Source organism: Pleurodeles waltl, chromosome 7, assembly GCF_031143425.1.
Source record: "Pleurodeles waltl isolate 20211129_DDA chromosome 7, aPleWal1.hap1.20221129, whole genome shotgun sequence".
Taxonomy (NCBI): Eukaryota; Metazoa; Chordata; class Amphibia; order Caudata; family Salamandridae; genus Pleurodeles; species Pleurodeles waltl.
Genome location: NC_090446.1, coordinates 1,252,761,136 through 1,252,782,299, shown reverse-complemented (window position 1 = coordinate 1,252,782,299; position 21,164 = coordinate 1,252,761,136). Strand labels below are relative to the sequence as shown.

Here is a 21,164-nt window from a genome sequence, read left to right as displayed (position 1 = left end):
AGGATAGGAGGATGAGCTAACTGTGTTTTCAAGACTTAGAATGTTGGTCTTCAGAGTTTAAACTTTGGGAGTGAGGTGGATTCTCAACAATGGAATCGAGTGCAATGTTACTGTTGTATAGTAACATAATTGACTACTTTATATATTAATTGAAGTGCAGATGTATATAATGAGAATAATGCATGACATGAGGTAGATTTGATCCAGATTGAAGCCAAAACCTTGCTAATAGTTGACAGAACTTTGTGGTTTAGCTAAGCACCTATAAAGTTGTTACAATAACTGTTGTCATCTTTTTCCTAGGTCAAAAATCTAACAGAGGAGATGGCTGCACTGGATGAAATTATTTCAAAGTTGACCAGAGAGAAAAAGGTCTATCAAGAGGCTCATCAACAGGCTTTGGATGATCTACAGGCTGAAGAAGACAAAGTTAATGCTCTCTCTAAGATGAAGTTCAAACTGGAACAGCAAGTGGATGATGTACGTTTATTATTCACATTAGCTATTCTGAGTAGTGTAAAGCTGAACCAATATTATAAAAACACGGAAACTGAATGCTTAGTAATAGTGCAAGTTTTACCCTAGCATGTCTCAAAGTTTTTGTAACATATTCAATTCCCAATCGCGAAACTTTGATATTTTCATGAAATCAATTGAACTTTTTATGTAAAAAACATAATTCACTCTTCTTTGCTAGCCACTCCGATAGTTTGTGTTAATTAAAAGTCCCTTTTAGGAAAAGGGAGATTGCTTGCCCCTTACACTGTATCATTTAGGGCATAGACATAATCCAATAATGGCCCAGTTATGACAATGCTGGCTATCCTGATTAGGTTGTGTTTCAGATAAGTGCTAGAAACGTTCTTGAGAATCTCAGTTCATCAGCTGTTTATGGTAGCTGTAATATTGTATAGATAAGATCTACTTTGTAATGAGGCTTTTTGCAGCCATGCATGAATATCAAATGTACTGTTCTATTTATTCTTCATGATAATGGCCAGGTTTAGCTTTCATATTAGCATTTGTTTATCTGCCATCTTTTCGTAGCTGGAAGGAAGTCTTGAGCAGGAAAAGAAACTAAGAATGGACCTTGAAAGAACAAAGAGAAAATTGGAAGGGGATCTTAAAATAACTGCAGAATCTGTCATAGATTTAGAAAATGTCAACCAACTAATGGAGGAGAAATGTAAAAAGTAAGGGCCTTACAAAAGGCATTACAATAAAACCAATGTGGATTAAAATGCACCCTTCATCAAAGAAGTTCAACATTGTGTTGTTAAATTTTACAGTCATGCGCAGAGATCTTTAATAATCAAAGGTATAGTATGCCAGCATAAAACATAGGTTACTTAAGTAAATCTGTTATAGATCTACCCAAACATCAATGTGAATTATGGAGAGAGTCTTTGGCATGTCTGATATGCACACAATGTTCAGAGACGTATACTAAAAAATGCAAAAATATGTGTGCTGCAACTAGCTCAGACACATTACCAATCAAATCAATCACTGATGCTCTTCTCTATAATTCTCCATACTAATGGATTTATAACGAAGATACGCGTTAGGTGCATGCATTGAAACATACTTTGGACTCAAACATCGGTGTATGTCTTTTTAAGAACACTTGCAGTACAACCTAAGGTGAGCTGATTTTCTGACAAAAAATGTTAGTCAAACCATAAGTGTCAAAATATTGTTATATGTTGAATACTATTATAAATAGTGTGTTATGTTTTAAATATATTATTTTATTAAAAGTCTGAGGGCCAGATTTAGAGTTTGGCAAATGGGTTACTTTTTCACAAACTTGGCACATATTGCGTCCGCCTTATAACAAGTGCCGTAGCATATAGTGCACTTGTAATAAGGCAGATGGGATGTCCATATGACTAACTCATCTTCCAAACTCTAAGTGAAGTCACATATGTCCAAAGCACTTTGTTCACTAGTTGCTCACTAATATTATTATGTAAATACAAAATAGTGATTTTGAATAGAAGATTTACCAAATATATATTTAACTATAAAGTTTGCACAGCTTTATGTTCATTCTATCGGGATTTTAAGAATTATTGTATTGCATCTAATAGGAAGGATCTTCAGTTGATTGAAGTGCAAAGAAAAATTGAAGAGGAGCAATGTCTGAGTACTCAACTACAGAAAAAGATTAAGGAGCTACAGGTTAGAAACACATTTGCTTTCATATCGATATGATTTCATTACTTCAAAATATTAAATACTAGCAAATTTAGTATGTGGGTGCATTTTTTGTAATCGGTCTACAAACTTAATAATGCATATCTATAAAATGGTTATTTGAAACATTTGAAAACACTGATGTTTAACAGTAGGATAGCGAGTGTGAAACACATTCTCTGTACTGATGAACATTCACTTGTGAATGCTGGAGTGTACTTTTTATTTCCTTATTCATTTGATGGTAAAGCGCAAAATACCATGCAGGGCTAATTTCCTGTGGAATGGCACATGATTGCTTGCCAGGTGCAGGTAGGGATGTAGTGCTGATAGAATAATGAAGGTGCCAGGAAATGATTAGCAGATGGGTTTTTCAAACTTGGAAAATGAGTGAGGACACTGGGTGCTCTAAATATTTGGTGTTATTAGGAAGATGTACGTTTTTCAAGATTAGTTATAATAGATGACAATGTGGCACCAACAGTGCACTGGCCATTGGAGCCAAATCGGGATCCGGTGAAAACAAACATAAAGCAAATGTTGTGATCTGTGTGTAGCTCATCTGGGACAAATTGTAAACTAAGTGGCGCATCAGCATTAATGCGCCACTTTTCTTGTGCCCCCCTGCACCCCACTAACAGCACCATAGAAGCGCTGTATTTATAATACAGGGCACCATGGTGCACAATGCCACAACAGCGTCAACATTTTTGGCGATATAGTGGCACTTTGCTGCACAAGTGCCAAAAATGTTGACGCTTGTCCATCAAAGCAAATGGAGGCCCATAGGAGATTATGGGTGCATCACTAAAAATGGCCCAGTGAAATCTAATAAATTTCACTTCTGCAGATTTTTGGTCCTCCCTGCGTAGGAACGCCCCCTTTCCATTCATTATGCCTGGCGCATGCATAATGTGGCGCAAGGGTTTAAAAAGTGGTGCCATGCATGCCTAGCACCACTTTGTAAATTTGGCCTGGTGAAATTGCCTCCTTAAAGCCACATTAGTGTAAAAGAAATGATTTTATTGTGGTGCAAGGGGCTTGTACGTATGCCCCTAGGTTTTGCTACAGTGGTGAAGAGCTCAGTGATTAATGGAATGGAGGGATATTTTTAGCCAGAGGTTGAATGTTCCTTGCTTGAGGTTCATATTCGAACTGGGTAGAAATATATTGTTTCCAGTTAAGCTAAAAAAGGAAGAAAATGTGGGTTGCCCCCTTTCTAGCAGAGCATGGTTGTGCAATACATTGTTCCAATAATACATCCCATATGCTGGCAGGGCAGGGAAAGTTTAGGACGGTTGGCATAATTTAAGAAGCACAAACATATTTAAACAATGATGAAGACACTCGGTGGCGTTTTAGGCTATTCTTTGTCTATAGTCAATATACATTTAGGTGCTGACCTGCCATTCAAGTAGGCACCAGGGAGATGGGTCAGAGGATCCGAGAGGATGGGGGAACTAGAGGATGGAGGGTGGTGAGTTAGTTTTTGTTGCAAGAGAACGGAGACAGTAATGGTGGTACTGATTTAAATACGAGCTAAAGACAGGATATTAATTGAAGGAATTGCAAAAGCGTGTTACTGGATGATGATGTAATTTGCAGTCAGATGGAAAGGGCATCGTTGGGAGAAGTTTTCATTAGGAGAGAAAAGCACATGAGAATTTACAAGACAGGGGTATGTCTTTGATGTGACTGAGTCAATAAAGAGGTGTGTAGATGGATTAGGGCACCAAGGACAGAAAAAATAGGTAATGCAACATAATAATAATGTGGTAAAAATAAAGTTAAGGGATAAAAACAAAGTGTTAATGACAAACTTCATGTAAAATGACTTATTCTATAACCCACATAATTGTTTGGCTGCCATTTGACCATGTTTGTGTTTTAAACACTTTCTCAACTTGTACAAGGCTCATGTTGAAGAAATGGAGGAAATAATTGAAGCTGAGCGCACAAACCGTGCTAAAATAGAGAAACAGAAAATAGATCTCTCCAGAGAGCTGGAAGATATTAGTGGAAAGTTAGATGAAGCTGGAGGTGCAACTGCAGCCCAGATCGAAATGAACAAAAAGCGAGAGGCTGAATTCCAAAAAATGCGCCGAGATCTTGAAGAGTTGACTTTGCAACATGAAGCATCATTAGCAAGCATTCGTAAGAAGCATGCTGACAGCATCGCAGAACTTGGCCAGCAAGTTGACACTCTCCAGCGCATCAAACAGAAACTGGAGAAAGAGAAGAGTGAATATAAAATGGAAATTGACGATCTCTCAAGTAGTATGGAGTCAGCTAACAAATCAAAGGTAAGATATGTGATGCCAAGTACTAACATCTGTGTTGCATGGCGATTCAATGTGGCTCAAAAAAGGAAATATCAATAAAGAATCCACTCTAAAAAATGTCCTCAACAGCTATACAAGACAACTAGCATATCTCCTTTAATCGAAAGTATTTCTAAAGCCCTTGTCAACAACTGAGCAGCAGAGCAGTGCCCTATTATTTCATGGGTGCATGCACGTTTTAATACATTCTTTCCTCGTGTGTGGGTCTGTGTCCCATGTGAATCTGTGTGACTGTTTGGGAGAGCTTGATATGTCCACTAGCTCTTCCAGCCTAGCTAAGAGGTGGATTGACACCGAACAGAGGACTACCCATTGCTAGTCTATATTTTCGAGTTGTGTGTGTACTACAGTTTTTACTAATGAAAGAGCCCGCCCTGGTATTGAGGTGACACACAAGTGAAAATCACACTATTATGTATCCCACATGCATTCCTTTGGAGCGCGAGTGGTACTCCAATAACATGGGACAGAACTGGGCCTCTGGACCTCTCTTGTCACGAGCGCCACTGAAGAGTAGTTGCATACTGTAAATCCATTCGGCCCAACACTCAGAACCATGAAAGTAGTGTATTGCTCAATGAGAGGGCAGAGCATGCCAAAGTGTTGGACAACACATAAACAGAATTCAGACATTGTATAGGAGTTAGGAGAGAGGTGGAGTAAAGCCATTGTGCACCTGGAGTCTAGAGTTTTGTGTGCCCACATGCTGACGACACTGAAACAATGTTTTATTTTAGAATTCTTGCTTTTCCTTTTATTAAAGAGTAGAAATAATACTTGTCAAACTGTGGATTCTTTGAGGGAAAACGACTCTGAGATAAGGTGTACTGTGCACATACTAAAGTGACGTCCCTTAATTTTGCTATTACTTTCTATTTGCAGATTAATCTAGAAAGAATGGTTCGAACACTAGAGGACCAGCTTGCTGAAGCAAACATCCGAAATGATGAAAATCAACGTCTTGTCTCTGACTTAACCACGCAAAAGGCACAGCTTGAGACTAAAACAGGTGAGCATGAACCCGGTTAAGCGCTGTGCAGGCTGATTGTTTCTGAATATTATATATGAATGTATTGCTTCTGTTGACCCTACCCAAACACCGTGGAAAGTACCAATATTGCAGATGGCTTCTCAATTCTTCTAAAATGAACACACTGTCATTCATCTATCAGCTCTCCAAATCATTATGAAGAACTCAGGCTGTAGTTCATTTGGAAGACAATTGGTGCATTATTAATCACCTTCAGCAATTCCAAAATGTAAATCAATGTCCTGTGCATTTGGAGGTGGAGGGGGTAGAATTGTCATGAGGAGCCAATTCACAAGTGGGATCTTTGGCCGACTAGAAGGTCAGTCTGCAAGAATGACTCCTGCCCTAGCATTTACTTGCTGCCCCTTCTTTCTGTGCTAATGTGGATTGGCCACAATAAGATGGGAGAATGTAGGAAAGAGGTGCTGCCAGTGTCAGCTGTGTTCTGCTGCTCCACACATGGAAAAGAAAGCTGAAGGAGCCAGACACTGTCTTGCCCAAAGAGATATGAAAAAAAGCAGGACAGAGATACATCCTGCAGACAAACCATTGCCTTCCTGTTGTATTAAAATGGAATCATCCACAAAATCAAAGTTGGAGGAGAGGTCGGGGAGAAGAAGGCTGGCAGAGCCTCACACTTTTAATCTTATTCGGACACACAGTGGGCGGACAGATTTGCCTTCCTGGCAATTGTCTCAATGTCCCTCCTGAAGGGCATGTGCATGTGTATCTCATAAATAAAGCAGGTGATGTCCTTCATTTGTGATTTGTCTAACTGCACGTGTTGTGATAGATGACACATTGATTGCCCCTTTGGTCAATAAGTTCTAAAAAGGTCTGTTGTTGAGCAGACCTCATGTCATGTCGCAACTATAACCTATGGCAAGTTGTTGCCTATTCTGTTGTTGCTACAATCTGACCATTTATCACAAAGAGCCTCCATCCTGTTGCGTAGTGCAGTAATATCAATTCTGTATTCCTACTAAAACTGCTGAAAGCAGAATGTGGTTCCTCCGTGATGTAAAATCCCTGTCATATATGGGCTAACGTGTCTTCAACTGAAGTCACAGGTGGTTGCATGTCTGCAGCTTTTGCTCCCCTGATGGGCTCCACTCTATGTAAACGCTTTCATGTGTTTCTGTGATAGGCTCATCTTTCCTTCCTCTTCTCCCTCAGCCATAGGCCCAATCACAACACTTTGGGGAAAAGGAGGTAACAACAATTATGGGCACTGTAGTTGTCGTACTACTCTGTGATATAATTCTTGCAAAGGTCATATTGCTGAAACAAGCTGTTTTGGTGTGATTATCCTTATAGGTACAGATTGGGCTGTGGTCTGTTAAATTGAAATCATGTTTATTCAGTTGTAGCAATACCCCACCTTGTTGCTTTTGCACACTTTGTTTTCGGTCTCTTTGTAGGGGGTGGTTTGCAACCTGTAGAGCACTGTCCTGTGTATCTATTCCTCTGTGTGTTCTGTTAGGACATTGTTAACACATTGTTTAATTTATCCTATAAGACAATCTTTAAAAAGTAATACATATCATTTTACAACATGATTATCATTGCCTATGATTTTGGGTTAGGGGCAGTAGCAACTCTGAATCCATGAATGTGGCTTAATTTAGCACAGTTAGTACAACAATATTATATGACTGGTCTGTGTTAGTTAATATACCTGTCTTGAACCAGCAATAAAGATGTATTTCTTTGCATGAAGTCTAAGTTATCTAATGAAAATAACTCAGTATGTATGCTATTTCACAAAATGTTGGATATACGTTGTGGGTGGTGGGGGCTGGAGACTTAGTGGATGTGGTTGTGGTATGAGGTGAGGGCAGTGGCTAGAGTATACAGTACAGCACTATAGGCTTCCTCAGGAATGCATCTGATGATTGGTGTTGGGCAGGCTGTGGTGCTGCCACAGCCCCTTTTCTTTAAGCAGTTGCTACAGGCCTTTTGTCTCAGTACATTTATTTATGTTGTGTATACTTGATGAACACACCAATCATTCTTGAATTACATTTGCACTTCAGAATTAAGTTACACTGATTCTAAATCTCAAAATCATAGTTATGTCCTTGCACTTCATAACACACTATTCTGTTTTTTGATTACATCTATTAAAAACAAATATGGAAAATGCATACAAATATTGATTTGTTGCCACAATTTCAATCTAGTTTTGGACACCAAATGCCACATTAGGCATGTCTCCTCTTTTACCATCTGCTTCTCAAGCACTTGCAGTTCTGCCTCACTGAATTTGTACTTTCTGATCGCCTCGGGACCCATGATGACTAATAGAATCTGAAAAAAGTAGATGATTAAATTGTGTGTTAAAATGGATTCATCGTCCACAAATTAGATGCCAGATGATTAAAGTTGAAAGATGGCTATCAGGAACATGGATCTGTTAGTAAACCTCAAAGAAAACTCCATCTTCTGCACTGGAAATTGCATCTACCTCTTTTTTATGTCATTTCCTGTAGACAGGGTGTTTTGCTTATGTGCAGTCCTCGTGCAATTTTACTGGGTGGTAAAAAGCACATATAGTAAAATCGTTCCAAAGTGATGTGGAAATGTATTGATTTTTCCAGGTCCACAGATGATTTTACTAACCAGTAACGGTAAAATCGGGTGCAATCTTACTAGCCCTAGTTTGCTGCACACTGTTTAATCAGTGCCTGGGTTTGGTGGCCCAAAATTTAAAACAGGTTTATGTCTTGACCCCCTAATCATAGTCTGGAATTCCCAACAGTGAAGTGCTCACGGAGTGCAGAGTTGTGTCTTAGTTTATAGTAAGGGCCTCCAATGTGTTTAGAATAGCAATATTGAATGTAGTGTAACAATAGCTCTGGAGGCTAACCTGCGTATGAAATTAGCCATGAGTACTCTGAGCACTGGAATATTTGTTGGTAATAAGTGATAAAGTGTGCATAAGGAGATGTCTGGCATTTTTGAGAAGTTGATATGTATGGAGCATCTGTCAAAGAATGGTGGATGCCTGCTCCACCAACCATGAAGGTGGCCACCACCGAACTGACAGCCCATTTGTCACTGGGCTGCACAGTTAGAGTGATTGTCTCTCACCCTCTTCAGGGTGGGGAGTGGTGGAATAATTGCTCACATTTCCTGCAGGGATCGGTTATGTTAGGCATGGTGGATCCTGGCAGAGAAAACCTGCTATGGCCCCCATGCACTGGGAGAAAACTCCCTGTGTCTTAGGGCCATCATGTTTTTCTTTTCCATAAAAAAAAACCTCTTTGGCAGTCTGTTTCGGGAAAAAGGAAAAATAATATGATAGGCTTCTTGTCCTTGGCAGTGATAAATGTGCAGTAACATCAGATGTACTTTAGTCACATGTATCCTTACCAGACTTGGAAGGATCTTTAAATACAGTGGGCACTCAAGAATGGAGGGGAAGTGCTCAGCTGTTGCCTGCTACAGTTTAAATGGCAGCTTACAATCTGCAGCTCACAATCTTAGAATCCAGCTATTGCTCATGAAAAACAAGCTGAAGTCTACAGCACAGTCAGGGAGGCTGGAAACCTTCAGGTGCGGCGCAAAACATTTCTAGCATCCATCCAAGAGGCTAGTGAGAACCTGTGTTCTACTAAGGAGAGCAAAGCATCATTGGTACAAGGGGCACACTAGTAGGTATCATTGATCTAAAGAAGTGCTGATCTGAGAACAGATGTAGAAGTATGGGATAGGCTGACCTTGTTTTTCCCTGCTGGCAATAGTCATCATCTGTTTGGCAACATACACATTCAATGTTTCAGCTGTTTGTGATTACACTGCTCTTTGCAATCATACTCGTGTTTGACATCACTGTTTTGACAAGGAGTATCCAGTACAAAAGAGATGGTCTCTTGTCTTATTTTGAATGGGAAGCCTTGGGTACAGCTGCCTTTCTTGTCACAACTATCTGTAACTCTTGCATCAGTCAGGATCCAGCAATAAGGGGTAGAGTAGGTCCCCCAGAAGGCACATGTTCGATGAAATGTATTCTATCTCCTCTACGCCAGGGGCATCAAGAATTTCATAGATGAGCCTCGATGCTTAGGTGATTCCCTGAAGAAGCAGCTTCCAGAAGCATACCAACAGCAAAAATGCAGGGTGGTTTGAAGGATATAGGGAAACACTTTAATAAGGAGCTGAATACATCTGCCATGTACTTTTGTCCTTATGCTGTCACACCATCAAGTCCATCATGAGAACACAAATTGCTCATTGGGAGCATAGGTTTTCCTTCTGAAATAGACCTTTTTAATTTGCAAATGTGGAAGATCAATGTTTTAAGGGGAAAGACACTTTGTGAATCTAGCTGTTTTTGTCTTACTCATGGACTATATCCACAAATATAGTAGTTGCTTTCCACACCAGTTTCCATGACCATGGTCTTCAATTTAAACAAATTTAGATGAAGGCTAAAGCAAAAAAAGATAGAGACCAAACAGGCGTCCAACTCCAGACATCAAATTACTCCATCTCAATATATGTTCAATCTGTGCTTGTTAATTGTGGTGCACCTTTCCATTTTCTTTCACATTATGGAAACTTTCACATTTTCTATCAATGATCCCTAACGACGAGTTCTGTATTTTCTGCTTTTGCTTCACAGAGGAATACATTGTTTAGTCCATGCTTTTAGACAATTACAGTTTGCTTCTTGTGTGTGTTTTAGGGGAAATATCTCATTTTCTGGAAGAGAAAGAAACTTTAGTATCTCTTCTGAGCAGAGGAAAATTAGCCTACGCTCAACAGACTGAGGATCTAAAGAGGCAGCTTGACGAAGAAAGTAAGGTAATACCAATATCATCATGTTGAAGATCTACATCACCTTCACTGTAAATTTTATTTGTGTATTCAATATTTTGCAGTGCACTGCATTTGTTCTGCTACAAAGGGAAATACATAAAATAAATGGAAACAGGACAATGTAATTCAAAGGTCTTCTAATAAGCGGAAATTCATTTGTGTAAATGTATCCTTTTTTTATACATTTGTGTGTTGTTTCACTAAGCCACATGCATGGAGGGATTGGAATACAATTAAGGAGAACATCTTCTTTCAGACACTTGTTTTCGTAATAGCAGATGATCCACAATAGCTACATATTCTTTGTGAATAAGTGTTCTGGATGGGGGTAATTTGGATTTCAGATCAAAGACAAAGGATGTAGCTTAAATGTTTGCGTGGGATTTGGCACAATTTAGCTTTTTTGAAGTTCCATGACATTTCAAATACATTTTGCACTGTTTCTAGAAGTAGAAAACCAGAACTACAGAGGTGCTGGGATTCAACAGACTTCTTTAATTTCTTGACCAAATATTTATATTGGTGAGCAAGAATGAGCTTGTTAAACCGCTACATAACAGGTGGAGCTATGTTCAACAGGAAGTCAACTCAATGAGTGGAGGACAATGTGCTCAGAATGTTCATCTTCTGGGATCGGGCAGATGTATGCATGGGATCCTTGAGTAGGGAAAGCTGTATTTTAGGAATGAGAGATTGGAAAGAGTTTCTGTAATCTAATCTGTATCGGACCAAGACTTGAGTTGCTTCTTTTAGGTGAGTATGGTAAGGTTTGATTCTCTTGATTAACCTTTGCATTATTTGATTTGGTACTGATGTGTCTGTAAAATTGATTCTGTTATCGAGAATAACACCAAGGGGCTCAATCCGACTTCGGCGGTCTTTTGCTTAGACCTCCGAAGTTGCAGGCACTGGAGGACACCAGTGCTGGCGTTCCTCTGACCGCCATATTCCGAGTACTGAAGGATTTCCACCTCAGTTTGGGCGGAAATCCTCCAGTAGTCGTGCTGCGGTTGGCGGAGCAGAGGTGGTTCCACCGCCGACCCCACCTCACCAAAAGGACTCTGACAGCCGTATTATGACCTGTAATATGGCCTGGTGGTGTCCTGATGGCGTGGCGGGGCCGGTGGTGGGAGAGCTGGGTCCTGTCCCCTCAGGGAGGAGCACCTCGTTGGATGAGGTAAGTGCCCTCCGCAAGGGGAGAGGGGTGGGTGTGTGAATCGGTGTGTGTGACTGTGTGTATGCATTTCATGAATGGTGGAGTTGGAGGAGAGTGTTTGTGTGTGCGTGTGCGTGTGTGTCTGTGTGTAATTGCGGTGATGCGTGTGTTTGTGGGTGTTGTGAATATGAGCGAGTGTGTGTCAGGGTGTGCGTGTCTGTCTGTGCCTGTATGCAAGGGGGTGGGGTTCAGTACAGGGATCAGGGAGGGTTACTACTGGGAGTGGAGGTTGGGGGGGAGTCATCTACCAGCAACAGGAATGCAAATTCCTGTTGCCGGGAGCCTTTCCGCCAGGGATTTCGTGGCGGTACTACTGCCACGGAATCCCTTGCAGGAAGGGGACTCGGAATACTGGCAGCGGTATTGGGAGGCCCGCCGAGTCAGAGATGCTCGACTCCAGCCCACTGGATCCAACCGCCCTGGCAATAGGAACGGGGAAATGGTGGTTTGGCATAGGCCAAACTACCACACTTGTTATATGGTGGTCTGCACGCCACCCTGGCAGCAGTCAAAAGACCGCCGCTGGCATGGCAGTTCAGTTACCGCCATAGTCGGAATGACCTCCCATGTGATGTGGCACTCTCAAGTATAGTCAGAGCAGAGTCCAGATTATTAGTGGAACCCAGCCATTTTTGCACTGATGTGGAGGGCGCTCCTTCTCCTACCTCGCCGCTAAGATCTGGAAGGTGTCCTCCCCCACATATGTACCACACACACCCTCCTCGACTTCACTATAAACACAAAAACAAAATAGAACAAACAACTCCAGTGACTAAATGCCTCACCTCACATGTAACTTGTTAGAAATGGGGTCTTTGGTTGGCAATCAGGTTACCCCCTGTCCAAACAAGGACCCTCACTCTAGTCAGGGTAAAAAAGAATCACCCTCAGCTAACCCCTGGTAGCTTGGCATGAGCAGTAGGCTTAACTTCAGAGTGCTAGCTGTAAAGTATTTGTACCAACACACAAAAGTAACGTAATGAAAACACTACAAAATGACACAACACAGGTTTAGAAAAATAGAGAATATTTCTATAAACAAAACAAAACCAAAACGACAAAAATCCACAATACATAAGTAAAGTTATCAATTAAAAAGCAAAAAGAGTCTTCATGTAGTTTTAAACACACACTAACACTGTTAGCGTGAGAATGTACCTTGGGTGCATCAAAAATAACCCTGCACTCGTGAGTGTGTGTCAAAAAGGGCTTGCGATGCGTCAATTTCACTCACGAGTGAGACCTTGCGTCGTTTCTCCTTTCGTCGGGTTGGGGCGTGTCGTTTCTTCTCTCCACAGGAGAGCGATGCGTCGATCCATTCAGCACTCTCGATCCCGGCAGGCCCTGCGTTATTTTTACATGCCCAGGGGTACTTGCGTTGGAAATCCACCCGCATGATGATCCGAAAACCACACAGCGCGGGTTGTGATCTCCCAGCCTCCGTCAGCGATGCTGCCCGTCATTTCCCCAGCTCTGTGTGTCGATCTTCCGGTTGGGTTGCAGGCGAGTGTCGATTTTCTGCCACGAAGCCGGTGGCGCGTAATTTTTTCAGCTGCAGATCGGAGACGCGTTGATCTTTTCCCCGCACAACGTTCTGTGCATGGATTTCTTCCTCGTAGGCTGACAGCTTCTCCTTTCAGGGTCCTAGGAAATAGATGGGCACCACTTGGCAGAGTAGGAGTATCTCCAGAGACTCCAGGTGCTGGCAGAGAGAAGTCTTTGCTGTCCCTGAGACTTTAAACAACAGGAGGCAAGCTCTAAATCAAGCCCTTGGAGATCTTCACAAGATGGAAGGCACACAAAGTCCAGTCTTTTCCCTCTTACTCTGGCAGAAGCAGCAACTGCAGGATAGCTCCAAAAAGCACAGTCACAGGCAAGGCAGCTCTTCTTCCTCAGCTCTTCAGCTCTTCTCCAAGCACAGGTTCCTCTTGGTTTCCAGAAGTGTTCTAAAGTCTGTGGTTTTGGGTGCCCTTCTTAAACCAAATTTCTCCTCTGAAGTAGGCCTACTTCAAAGCAAAGTCTCTTTTGAATGTGAAATCCTGCCTTGCCCAGGCCAGCCCCAAGACACTCACCAGGGGGTTGGAGACTGCACTGTGTAAGGGCAGGCACAGCCCTTTCAGGTATAAGTGACCACTCCTGCCCTCCCTCCTAGCACATATGGCTCATCAGGAAATGCAGACTACACCCCAGCTCACTTTGTGTCACTGTCTAGTGTGAGGTGCAACCAGCCCAACTGTCAAACTGACCCGGATAGGGAATCCACAAACAGGCAGACTCACAGAAATGGTATAAGCAAGAAAATGCTCACTTTCTAAAAGTGACATTTTCAAACACACAATCTTAAAATCAACTTTACTAAAAGATGTATTTTTAAATTGTGAGCTCAGAGACCACAAACTCCACATGTCCATCCTCTCCCAAATGGAATCTACACTTTAATCATATTTAAAGGTAGCCCCCATGTTAACCTATGAGAGGGACAGGCCTTGCAACAATGAAAAACGAATTTAGCAATATTTCACTGTCAGGACATATAAAACACATTACTATCTGTCCTACCTTAACCATACACTGCACCCTGCCCTTGGGGCTACCTAGGGCCTACCTTAGGGGTGCCTTACACGTAAGAAAAGGGAAAGTTTAGGCCTGGCAAGTGTGTACACTTGCCAAGTCGAACTTACAGTTAAAAACTGCATACACAGACATTGCAGTGGCAGGTCTGAGACATGATTACAGAGCTACTTATGTGGGTGGCACAACCAGTGCTGCAGGCCCACTAGTGGCATTTGATTTAGAGGCCTGGGCACCTCTAGTGCACTGTACTAGGAACTTACTAATAAATCAAATATGCCAATCATGGATAAGCCAATTACATACACATTTAGTAAAGGAGCACTTGCACTTTACCACTGGTGAGGAGTGGTAAAGTGCCCAGAGTAACAAAAACAGGAAATCAGAGTCCAGCATACATCAACAACCTAGGAAACAGAGGCAAAAGGTTAAGGGAGACCACGCCAAGGATGAAAAGTCTAACACGTGTCCCCCCCAGCTGAAAGTGGGGAGCAACTACCCAACCTCATGGGAGTTCTCACCACTAATGCGGAAGAACCTGGACAGACCATCAGTATTGGCTTGCTCTGTACCAGGATGGCTTTCCACCATAAAGTCCATCCCCTGTAAGGAAATGGACCACCTCAACAGTTTTGGATTCTCACCCCTCATCTGCATTAACCATCTGAGGGGCCTGTGGTCTGTCTGAACTCGGAAGTGAGTCACAAACAAGTAGGGTCTTAGCTTCTTCAGCGCCCAGACCACAGCCTGGGTCTTGGGAGGCTCCCAAGTCAGAATTGTATCAAGTTTTGGCTGTAGGGGTGCCACCTGGCCACTCCCTACCTGGTGTCCCAAGTACACCACAGAACCCTGCCCTATTTGGCACTTGCTCACCTTAATAGTGAGGCCTGCCTTCTGCAGGGCCTCCAACACTCTCCAGAGGTGTTGCAGGTGTTCATCCCACGTGGAACTGAAAACAGCAATGTCATCCTGGTAGGCGGCACTGAACTCATCCGGCCCAGCCAACACCTGGTTGACCAACCTCTGAAAGGTGGCAGGGACATTCTTCATCCCAAATGGCATCACTTTAAATTGAAAGTGTCCATCTGGGGTAGAGAATGCTGACCTCTCCTTGCCCCCTTCAGTTAAGGCAATCTGCCAGTACCCAGATGTTAAGTCAAACGTACTGAGGTACTTGGCAGCTCCTAACTGGTCAATGAGCTCATCAGCTCGGGGATGGGGTGTGCGTCAGTCTTGCTGACCGCACTGAGTCCCCGTTAGTCCACACAGAACCTGAGTTCTGGGGTGGCACCAGGTGCAGCAGCCTTTGGGACCAATAGCACTGGGCTGGCCCAAGAACTGCTGGAATGCCCAATAATCCTTAGGGTAAGCATTTTGGATATTTCATCCTTAATGCATGCCCTGACCCTGTCAGTCACCTTGTAAACATTTTGTTTAGTAGGTGTACTGTCTCCAGTGTCCACATCATGTCTGCACAAGTGTGTGACTCCTGGGATCAGGGAAAACAGTGAGGCAAACTGTCCCAACACATGGCGACAGTCACCCTGCTGCTCCTCAGTCAGGGAGGGGGAGAGGATCACTCCCTCCACAGACCCATCTTTTTATCCTGCAGACAGGAGGTCAGGAAGAGGGTCACCCTCCTCCACCCCATCATCTGTTGCAAGGAGCATGGACAGTTCAGTCCGCTCAAAGTGAGGTTTGAGGCAGTTGACATGCAGGACCCTTAATGGGTTCCTTGGAGACTGCAAGTCCACCAGGTAGGTGACTTCACTCTTGCACTCCACCACCTCAAATGACCCAGTCTACTTATCCTGGAGTGCCCTAGGCTCTACTGGCACCATCACCCACACTTTCTGACCAGGCTGAAACTCGACCAGAGTGGCATTCCGGTTGGACCACCGTTTCATATCCTCCTGGCTTGCTTCCAGGTCCTCCTGTGCGAGACTCCTGAAGCGTGCAGTCTGGTTTCTCAAAGCCAGCATGTAGCTAAATACATCCTGGGGGGGGTTTACTAGTAGCTTTCTCCAAAGCCTCCTTCACCAGTCTCAAAGGTCCCCTCACAAGGCGGCCATAGATGAGCTCAAAAGGACCAAACCCAAGTACCTTTTGAGGCACCTCCCGGTAAGTGAACAGAAGGCATGTCAAGAGGACTTCCCACTTCCGCCTCGAGGGCTCTGACAGGCCCTGAATCACACCTTTCAAGGTGTGGTTGAATCGCTCAACCAGACCATTACTTTGTGGGTGGTAAGGTGTGGTGAACTTGTAGGTCACCCCACACACTTTCCACAGAGATTTCATATACGTGGATATGAAGTTGGTACGCCTATCAGATATCACTTCCTTGGGGAACCCCATGCGGGTAAAAACCCCCATCAGTGCACGACCCACCACAGGGGAAATGACTGACCTCAGAGGAATGGCTTCTGGGTACCGGGTGGCATGGTCCACCAAGACCAGGATGAACCTGTTGCCCAAGGTTGTCTTGGGGTCCAGAGACTCCACAATGTCAATGCCTACCCTCTCAAAGGGAGTACTAACCACAGATAAAAGTTGGAGGGGAGCCTTATATTTCCCCCCACTCTTGCTACTTGCCTGACAAGTTGGGCAAGACCTACAGTATGCAGCAGAATGCTTGTGCATCTGGGGCCAACAGAAGTGGGAGACAAGCCTCTTATAGTTCTTGTCCTGCCCCAGATGCCCTGCCATAGGCACATCATGAGCCAACCCCAGTAGGAAGGCCCTGAAGCACTGGGGTACCACCAGCATACAAGCTGACCCAGGCTCAGGAACCTTAGGCTCACTGTACAGGAGGCCATCCTCCCAATAGACCAAGTGAATACTGGGCTCCTCGACAGCCGCCTGGGCTGCAGCCTGCTGCCGCAGTCCCCCTAGAGTAGGGTAATTTTTCTGTTCCTCTCAGAATGCTTCCCTGGTCGGTCCCCCTTCCTGCTGCCACTGTGACAGCTCAGGGACCTCCCCCAGTTCAGTCACCTGTTCCCCTGGAGGCTCCGGGGCGTTACTCTCAGGCTCTGCCTCCTCCCGGACCGTGGGTACTTCTGGGGCCTGTTTCCCGCACCCCTGCCCTTCCTCCTCTTGGCGGGCCCCTGGGCCACTGTTTTAGCCTCCAGGGGCTCTTGACCACTCTGATGGGCTGCCATTGCCCGGGTAGATATGCATACCCACCCAGGCAGACCCAACATCTCCAAGTGAGACCTGTGTTCCACCTCCTTCCAAGGAGAATCCTCCAGGTCACTGCCTAGCAAACAATCAACAGGCATGGTTGGACTCACAGCTACCTTCAAGGAACCTGGGACCTCCCCCCGATCAAAGGGAACTGGTGCCACTCTGCACAGGTGCTCTGAGTTGTCCACTGCAACTACTTGGTGAAGTACCCAGGGATCAATCTGCTCTTCAGACACCAGGTGACTACTCACTGTAGTCACACTGGCTCCTATCTCTCTCAGAGCCTCCACCCTCTGTCCATTAATGGTCACCCACTGCCTGTATTTCTTAGTGTACTCAGGAACAAGGGTTCTCTGGACCATCTCACTGTCCCCTAGTGAGACAAGGGTCATCTCAGCTGGCTCCCACCCACCTGGAACCAACTCCTCCCCAAGCACTACATTGGCCAAACCCTGAGACAGTGCACCAATGCGTTCCGGTGTACTTTTGGGGCATTTGGGGTCCCACCTCACATAACCCACCTGGTCACATGCATAGCACTTACGTGGAGGACCACCTGACACTGGCTTTCCTTTGGAGAACCATGGCTTCTTCTCACTGGGGGGTTGTGACTCCTTACCCTGGGAATCAGTTTGGGGGCCCTTTCGAGAACTCACCCTGTTTACCCTACCCCCCTTTCTTTTGGAAACCTTGGCATGTCTACCCAATACCTCTTTAGGACCTTGGTGCTCTCCCAGCGGTCCGCTTCATGCGCAAGCTTCATGGGATGAGTCAGCTTGCTGTCAATCAGGTGCTGGCGCAGCTCTGGAAAACAAACTGTACAAGTGCTCCCAAGCAATCAGATTGTAAAGCCCCTCATAGGTAGTTACCTTACTGCCCTTCACCCAACCATCAAGTGACCTGAAATAAGAATCAACACATTCCAAACATGTTTGGGATTCCTTCTTCATGTAGGACCTAAACTTATCCTTATACTGCTCAGGGGTGAGACCATACCTGGTGAGTAGGGCATCCTTCATGATAGTGTAGGTGAGATTCTGAGCATCCCCTAAGGCTGTCAGTGTATCCCTCCCATCAGCCTCAAAGTGCTTCCACAGACCCACCCCCCCAATGAGCTTCAGGGACCAGATTCAAATGGATAGCAGACTCATACCCCTTAAACCACATGTATGGGTTGTCCTCCCTTTTATAATCCTTCACAAGATCTTTAGGAATGTGCACACTCCTTTCAGGCTGCACTGTGATGTGGCTGCCACCATCCCCTACTAGACTGGCTCCTCTAATCCAGCTCTCTCAAGCTACGCTCATGAGCCAACAAAATCTTTTTCTCTTCTATGGCCATCCTCATTTTCTCCAACTCCCTCCGGTGCTCTCTCTCTGCCTTTGCTCTCTGCAATTCCTCAGGGGTCAGACACTTACATGAGACACTGCTACCTGCCCTGGAGACTCTCTCCCTGGGTATAACAGGCCCACCCACAATACCATTGTGTAAGGAATGCTCTTCCTCCTCCTTCTCTGTGTGCCCTTCAGTGCTCTTGGCTGTCACCCATCCCCCAGTGCCTTTTGCAGCTCCTCCTTCTTGGATGAGCTTTTAATGGGACAGTCAAAACTTTTACAGAACTGCTTTAACTGAGCCTTGGTATATCTATCCAATTTCTCTAGGTCAAAAGCAACTCCAACTGATGCATCTCCAGATTGCGACATGATGAAAAGTCAACAAAAGTGCAAAGTTCCAAAAGGCAGAAAACAAGTTCCCAAATGAAGTTCAGAAGTCAATCAAAGATTACCATAAAAATGGATGTAGGGAAAAATCAAAAATCACAAGACAAGTAGTATGTGGTCATGTAGTGGTCTGCACTCAAAACAGTAGTGTACACTTAATCACTGTATGTCAAGTACAAATACAAGTCCAATCCCAACCGCTGATCACCAATGCTAGAAATGGGGTCTTTGGTTGGCAGTCAGGTTACCCCCTGTCCAAGCAAGGACCCTCACTATAGTCAGGGTAAAAAAGAATCACCCTCAGCTTACCCCCTTGGTAGCTTGGCACGAGCAGTAGGCTTAACTTCAGAGTGCTAGGTGTAAAGTATTTGTACCAACTCACAAAGTAACTTAATGAAAACACTACAAAATGCCACAACACAGATTTAGAAAAATAGAGAATATTTATCTAAACAAAACAAGACCAAAACGACAAAAATCCACAATACACAAGTGAAGTTATCAATTAAAAAGCAAAAAGAGTCTTCATGTAGTTTTAAACACACACTAACACTGTTTGCGTGAGAATGTACCTTGAGTGCGTCAAAAATAACCCCGCACAGGCAAGTGTGCATCAAAAAGGGCTTGCGATGCGTTGATTTCACTCACTCACGAGACCTTGCGTCGTTTCTCCTTTCATCGGGTCGGGCACGCTGTTTCTTCTCTCCGCAGAAGAGCAATGGTTCAATCTGGTCAGCACTCTTGGGTCCGGGCAGGCCTTGCGTTGTTTTTACACGCCCAGAGGTACTTGCGTCAGAAATCCAGCCGCACGGTGATCCGAAAACCACACAGCGCGGGTTGTGATCTCCCAGCCTCCATCAGTGATGCTGCGTGTCTTTTCCGCAGTTCCCTGCATCGATCTTCAGGTCGCGTTGCAGGCGAGCGTCGATTTTCAGCCTCAAAGGCAGCGGCATGTTAATTTTTCAGCCACAGATCGGAGTTGCGTCGATCTTTTCCCCACACGGCATTCTGTGTGTAGATTTCTTCCTCTTAGGCTGCCAGCTTCTCCTTTCAGGTTCCCAGGAACTGGATGGGCACCACTTGGCAGAGTAGGAATCTCTCCAGAGACTCCAGGTGCTGGCAAAGAGAAGTCTTTGCTGTCCCTGAGACTTCCAACAACAGGAGGGATGCTCTAAATCAAGCCCTTTGAGATCTTCACCAGATGGAAGGCACACAAAGTCCAGTCTTTGCCCTCTTACTCTGTCAGAAGCAGCAACTGCAAGATAGCTCCAAAGAGCACAGTCACAGATAGGGCAGCTCTTCTTCCTCAGCACTTCAGCTCTTCTCCAGGCAGAGGTTCCTCTTGGTTTCCAGAAGTGTTCTAAAGTCTGTGGTTTTGGGTGCCCTTCTAATGCCCAATTTCTCCTTTGAAGAAGGCCTATTTCAAAGCAAAGTCTCTCTTGAATGTGAAATCCTGCCTTGCCCAGGCTAGGCCCCAGACACTCACCAGCGGGTTGGAAACTGCATTGTGTGAGGGCAGGCACAGCTCTTTCAGGTGTGAGTGACCACTCCTGCCCTCCCTCCTAGCACAGATGGCTCATCAGGAAATGCAGACTACACCCCAGCTCCCTTTGTGTCACTGTCTAGTGTGAGGAGCAACCAGCCCAACTGTCAAACTGACCCAGACAGGGAATCCACAAACAGGCAGAGTCACAGAAATGGTATAAGCAAGAAAATGCTCACTTTCTAAAAGTGGCATTTTCAAACACACAATCTTAAAATCAACTTTACTAAAAGATGTGTTTTTAAATTGTGAGTTCGTAGACCCCAGACTCCACATGTCCATCCGCTCCCAAAGGGAATCTACACTTTAATCAGATTTAAAGGTAGCCCCCATGTTAACCTATGAGAGGGACAGGCCTTGCAACAGTGAAAAACTAATCTAGCACTATTTCACTGTTAGGACATATAAAACACATTACTATATGTCCTACCTTAACCATACACTGCACCCTGCCCTGGGGGCTACCTAGGGCCGCCTTACCTGTAAGAAAATGGGAAGGTTTAGGCCTGGCAAGTGGGTACACTTGCCAAGTCG

General features: G+C 44.4%; 1 protein-coding gene across 1 annotated transcript in view; it reads left to right on the top strand.

Moving 5' to 3' along the window:
- The window catches only part of LOC138246138 (myosin-4-like), a 167,083-nt gene that overhangs the window by 106,327 nt on the left and 39,592 nt on the right, over positions 1–21,164 (top strand). The window contains exons 23-28 of the mRNA XM_069200409.1: positions 304–480; positions 1,048–1,193; positions 2,094–2,184; positions 4,113–4,502; positions 5,424–5,550; positions 10,262–10,380. Coding sequence (XP_069056510.1) covers positions 304–480; positions 1,048–1,193; positions 2,094–2,184; positions 4,113–4,502; positions 5,424–5,550; positions 10,262–10,380 — 1,050 coding nt within the window. The remainder of the gene's footprint in view (positions 1–303; positions 481–1,047; positions 1,194–2,093; positions 2,185–4,112; positions 4,503–5,423; positions 5,551–10,261; positions 10,381–21,164) is intronic.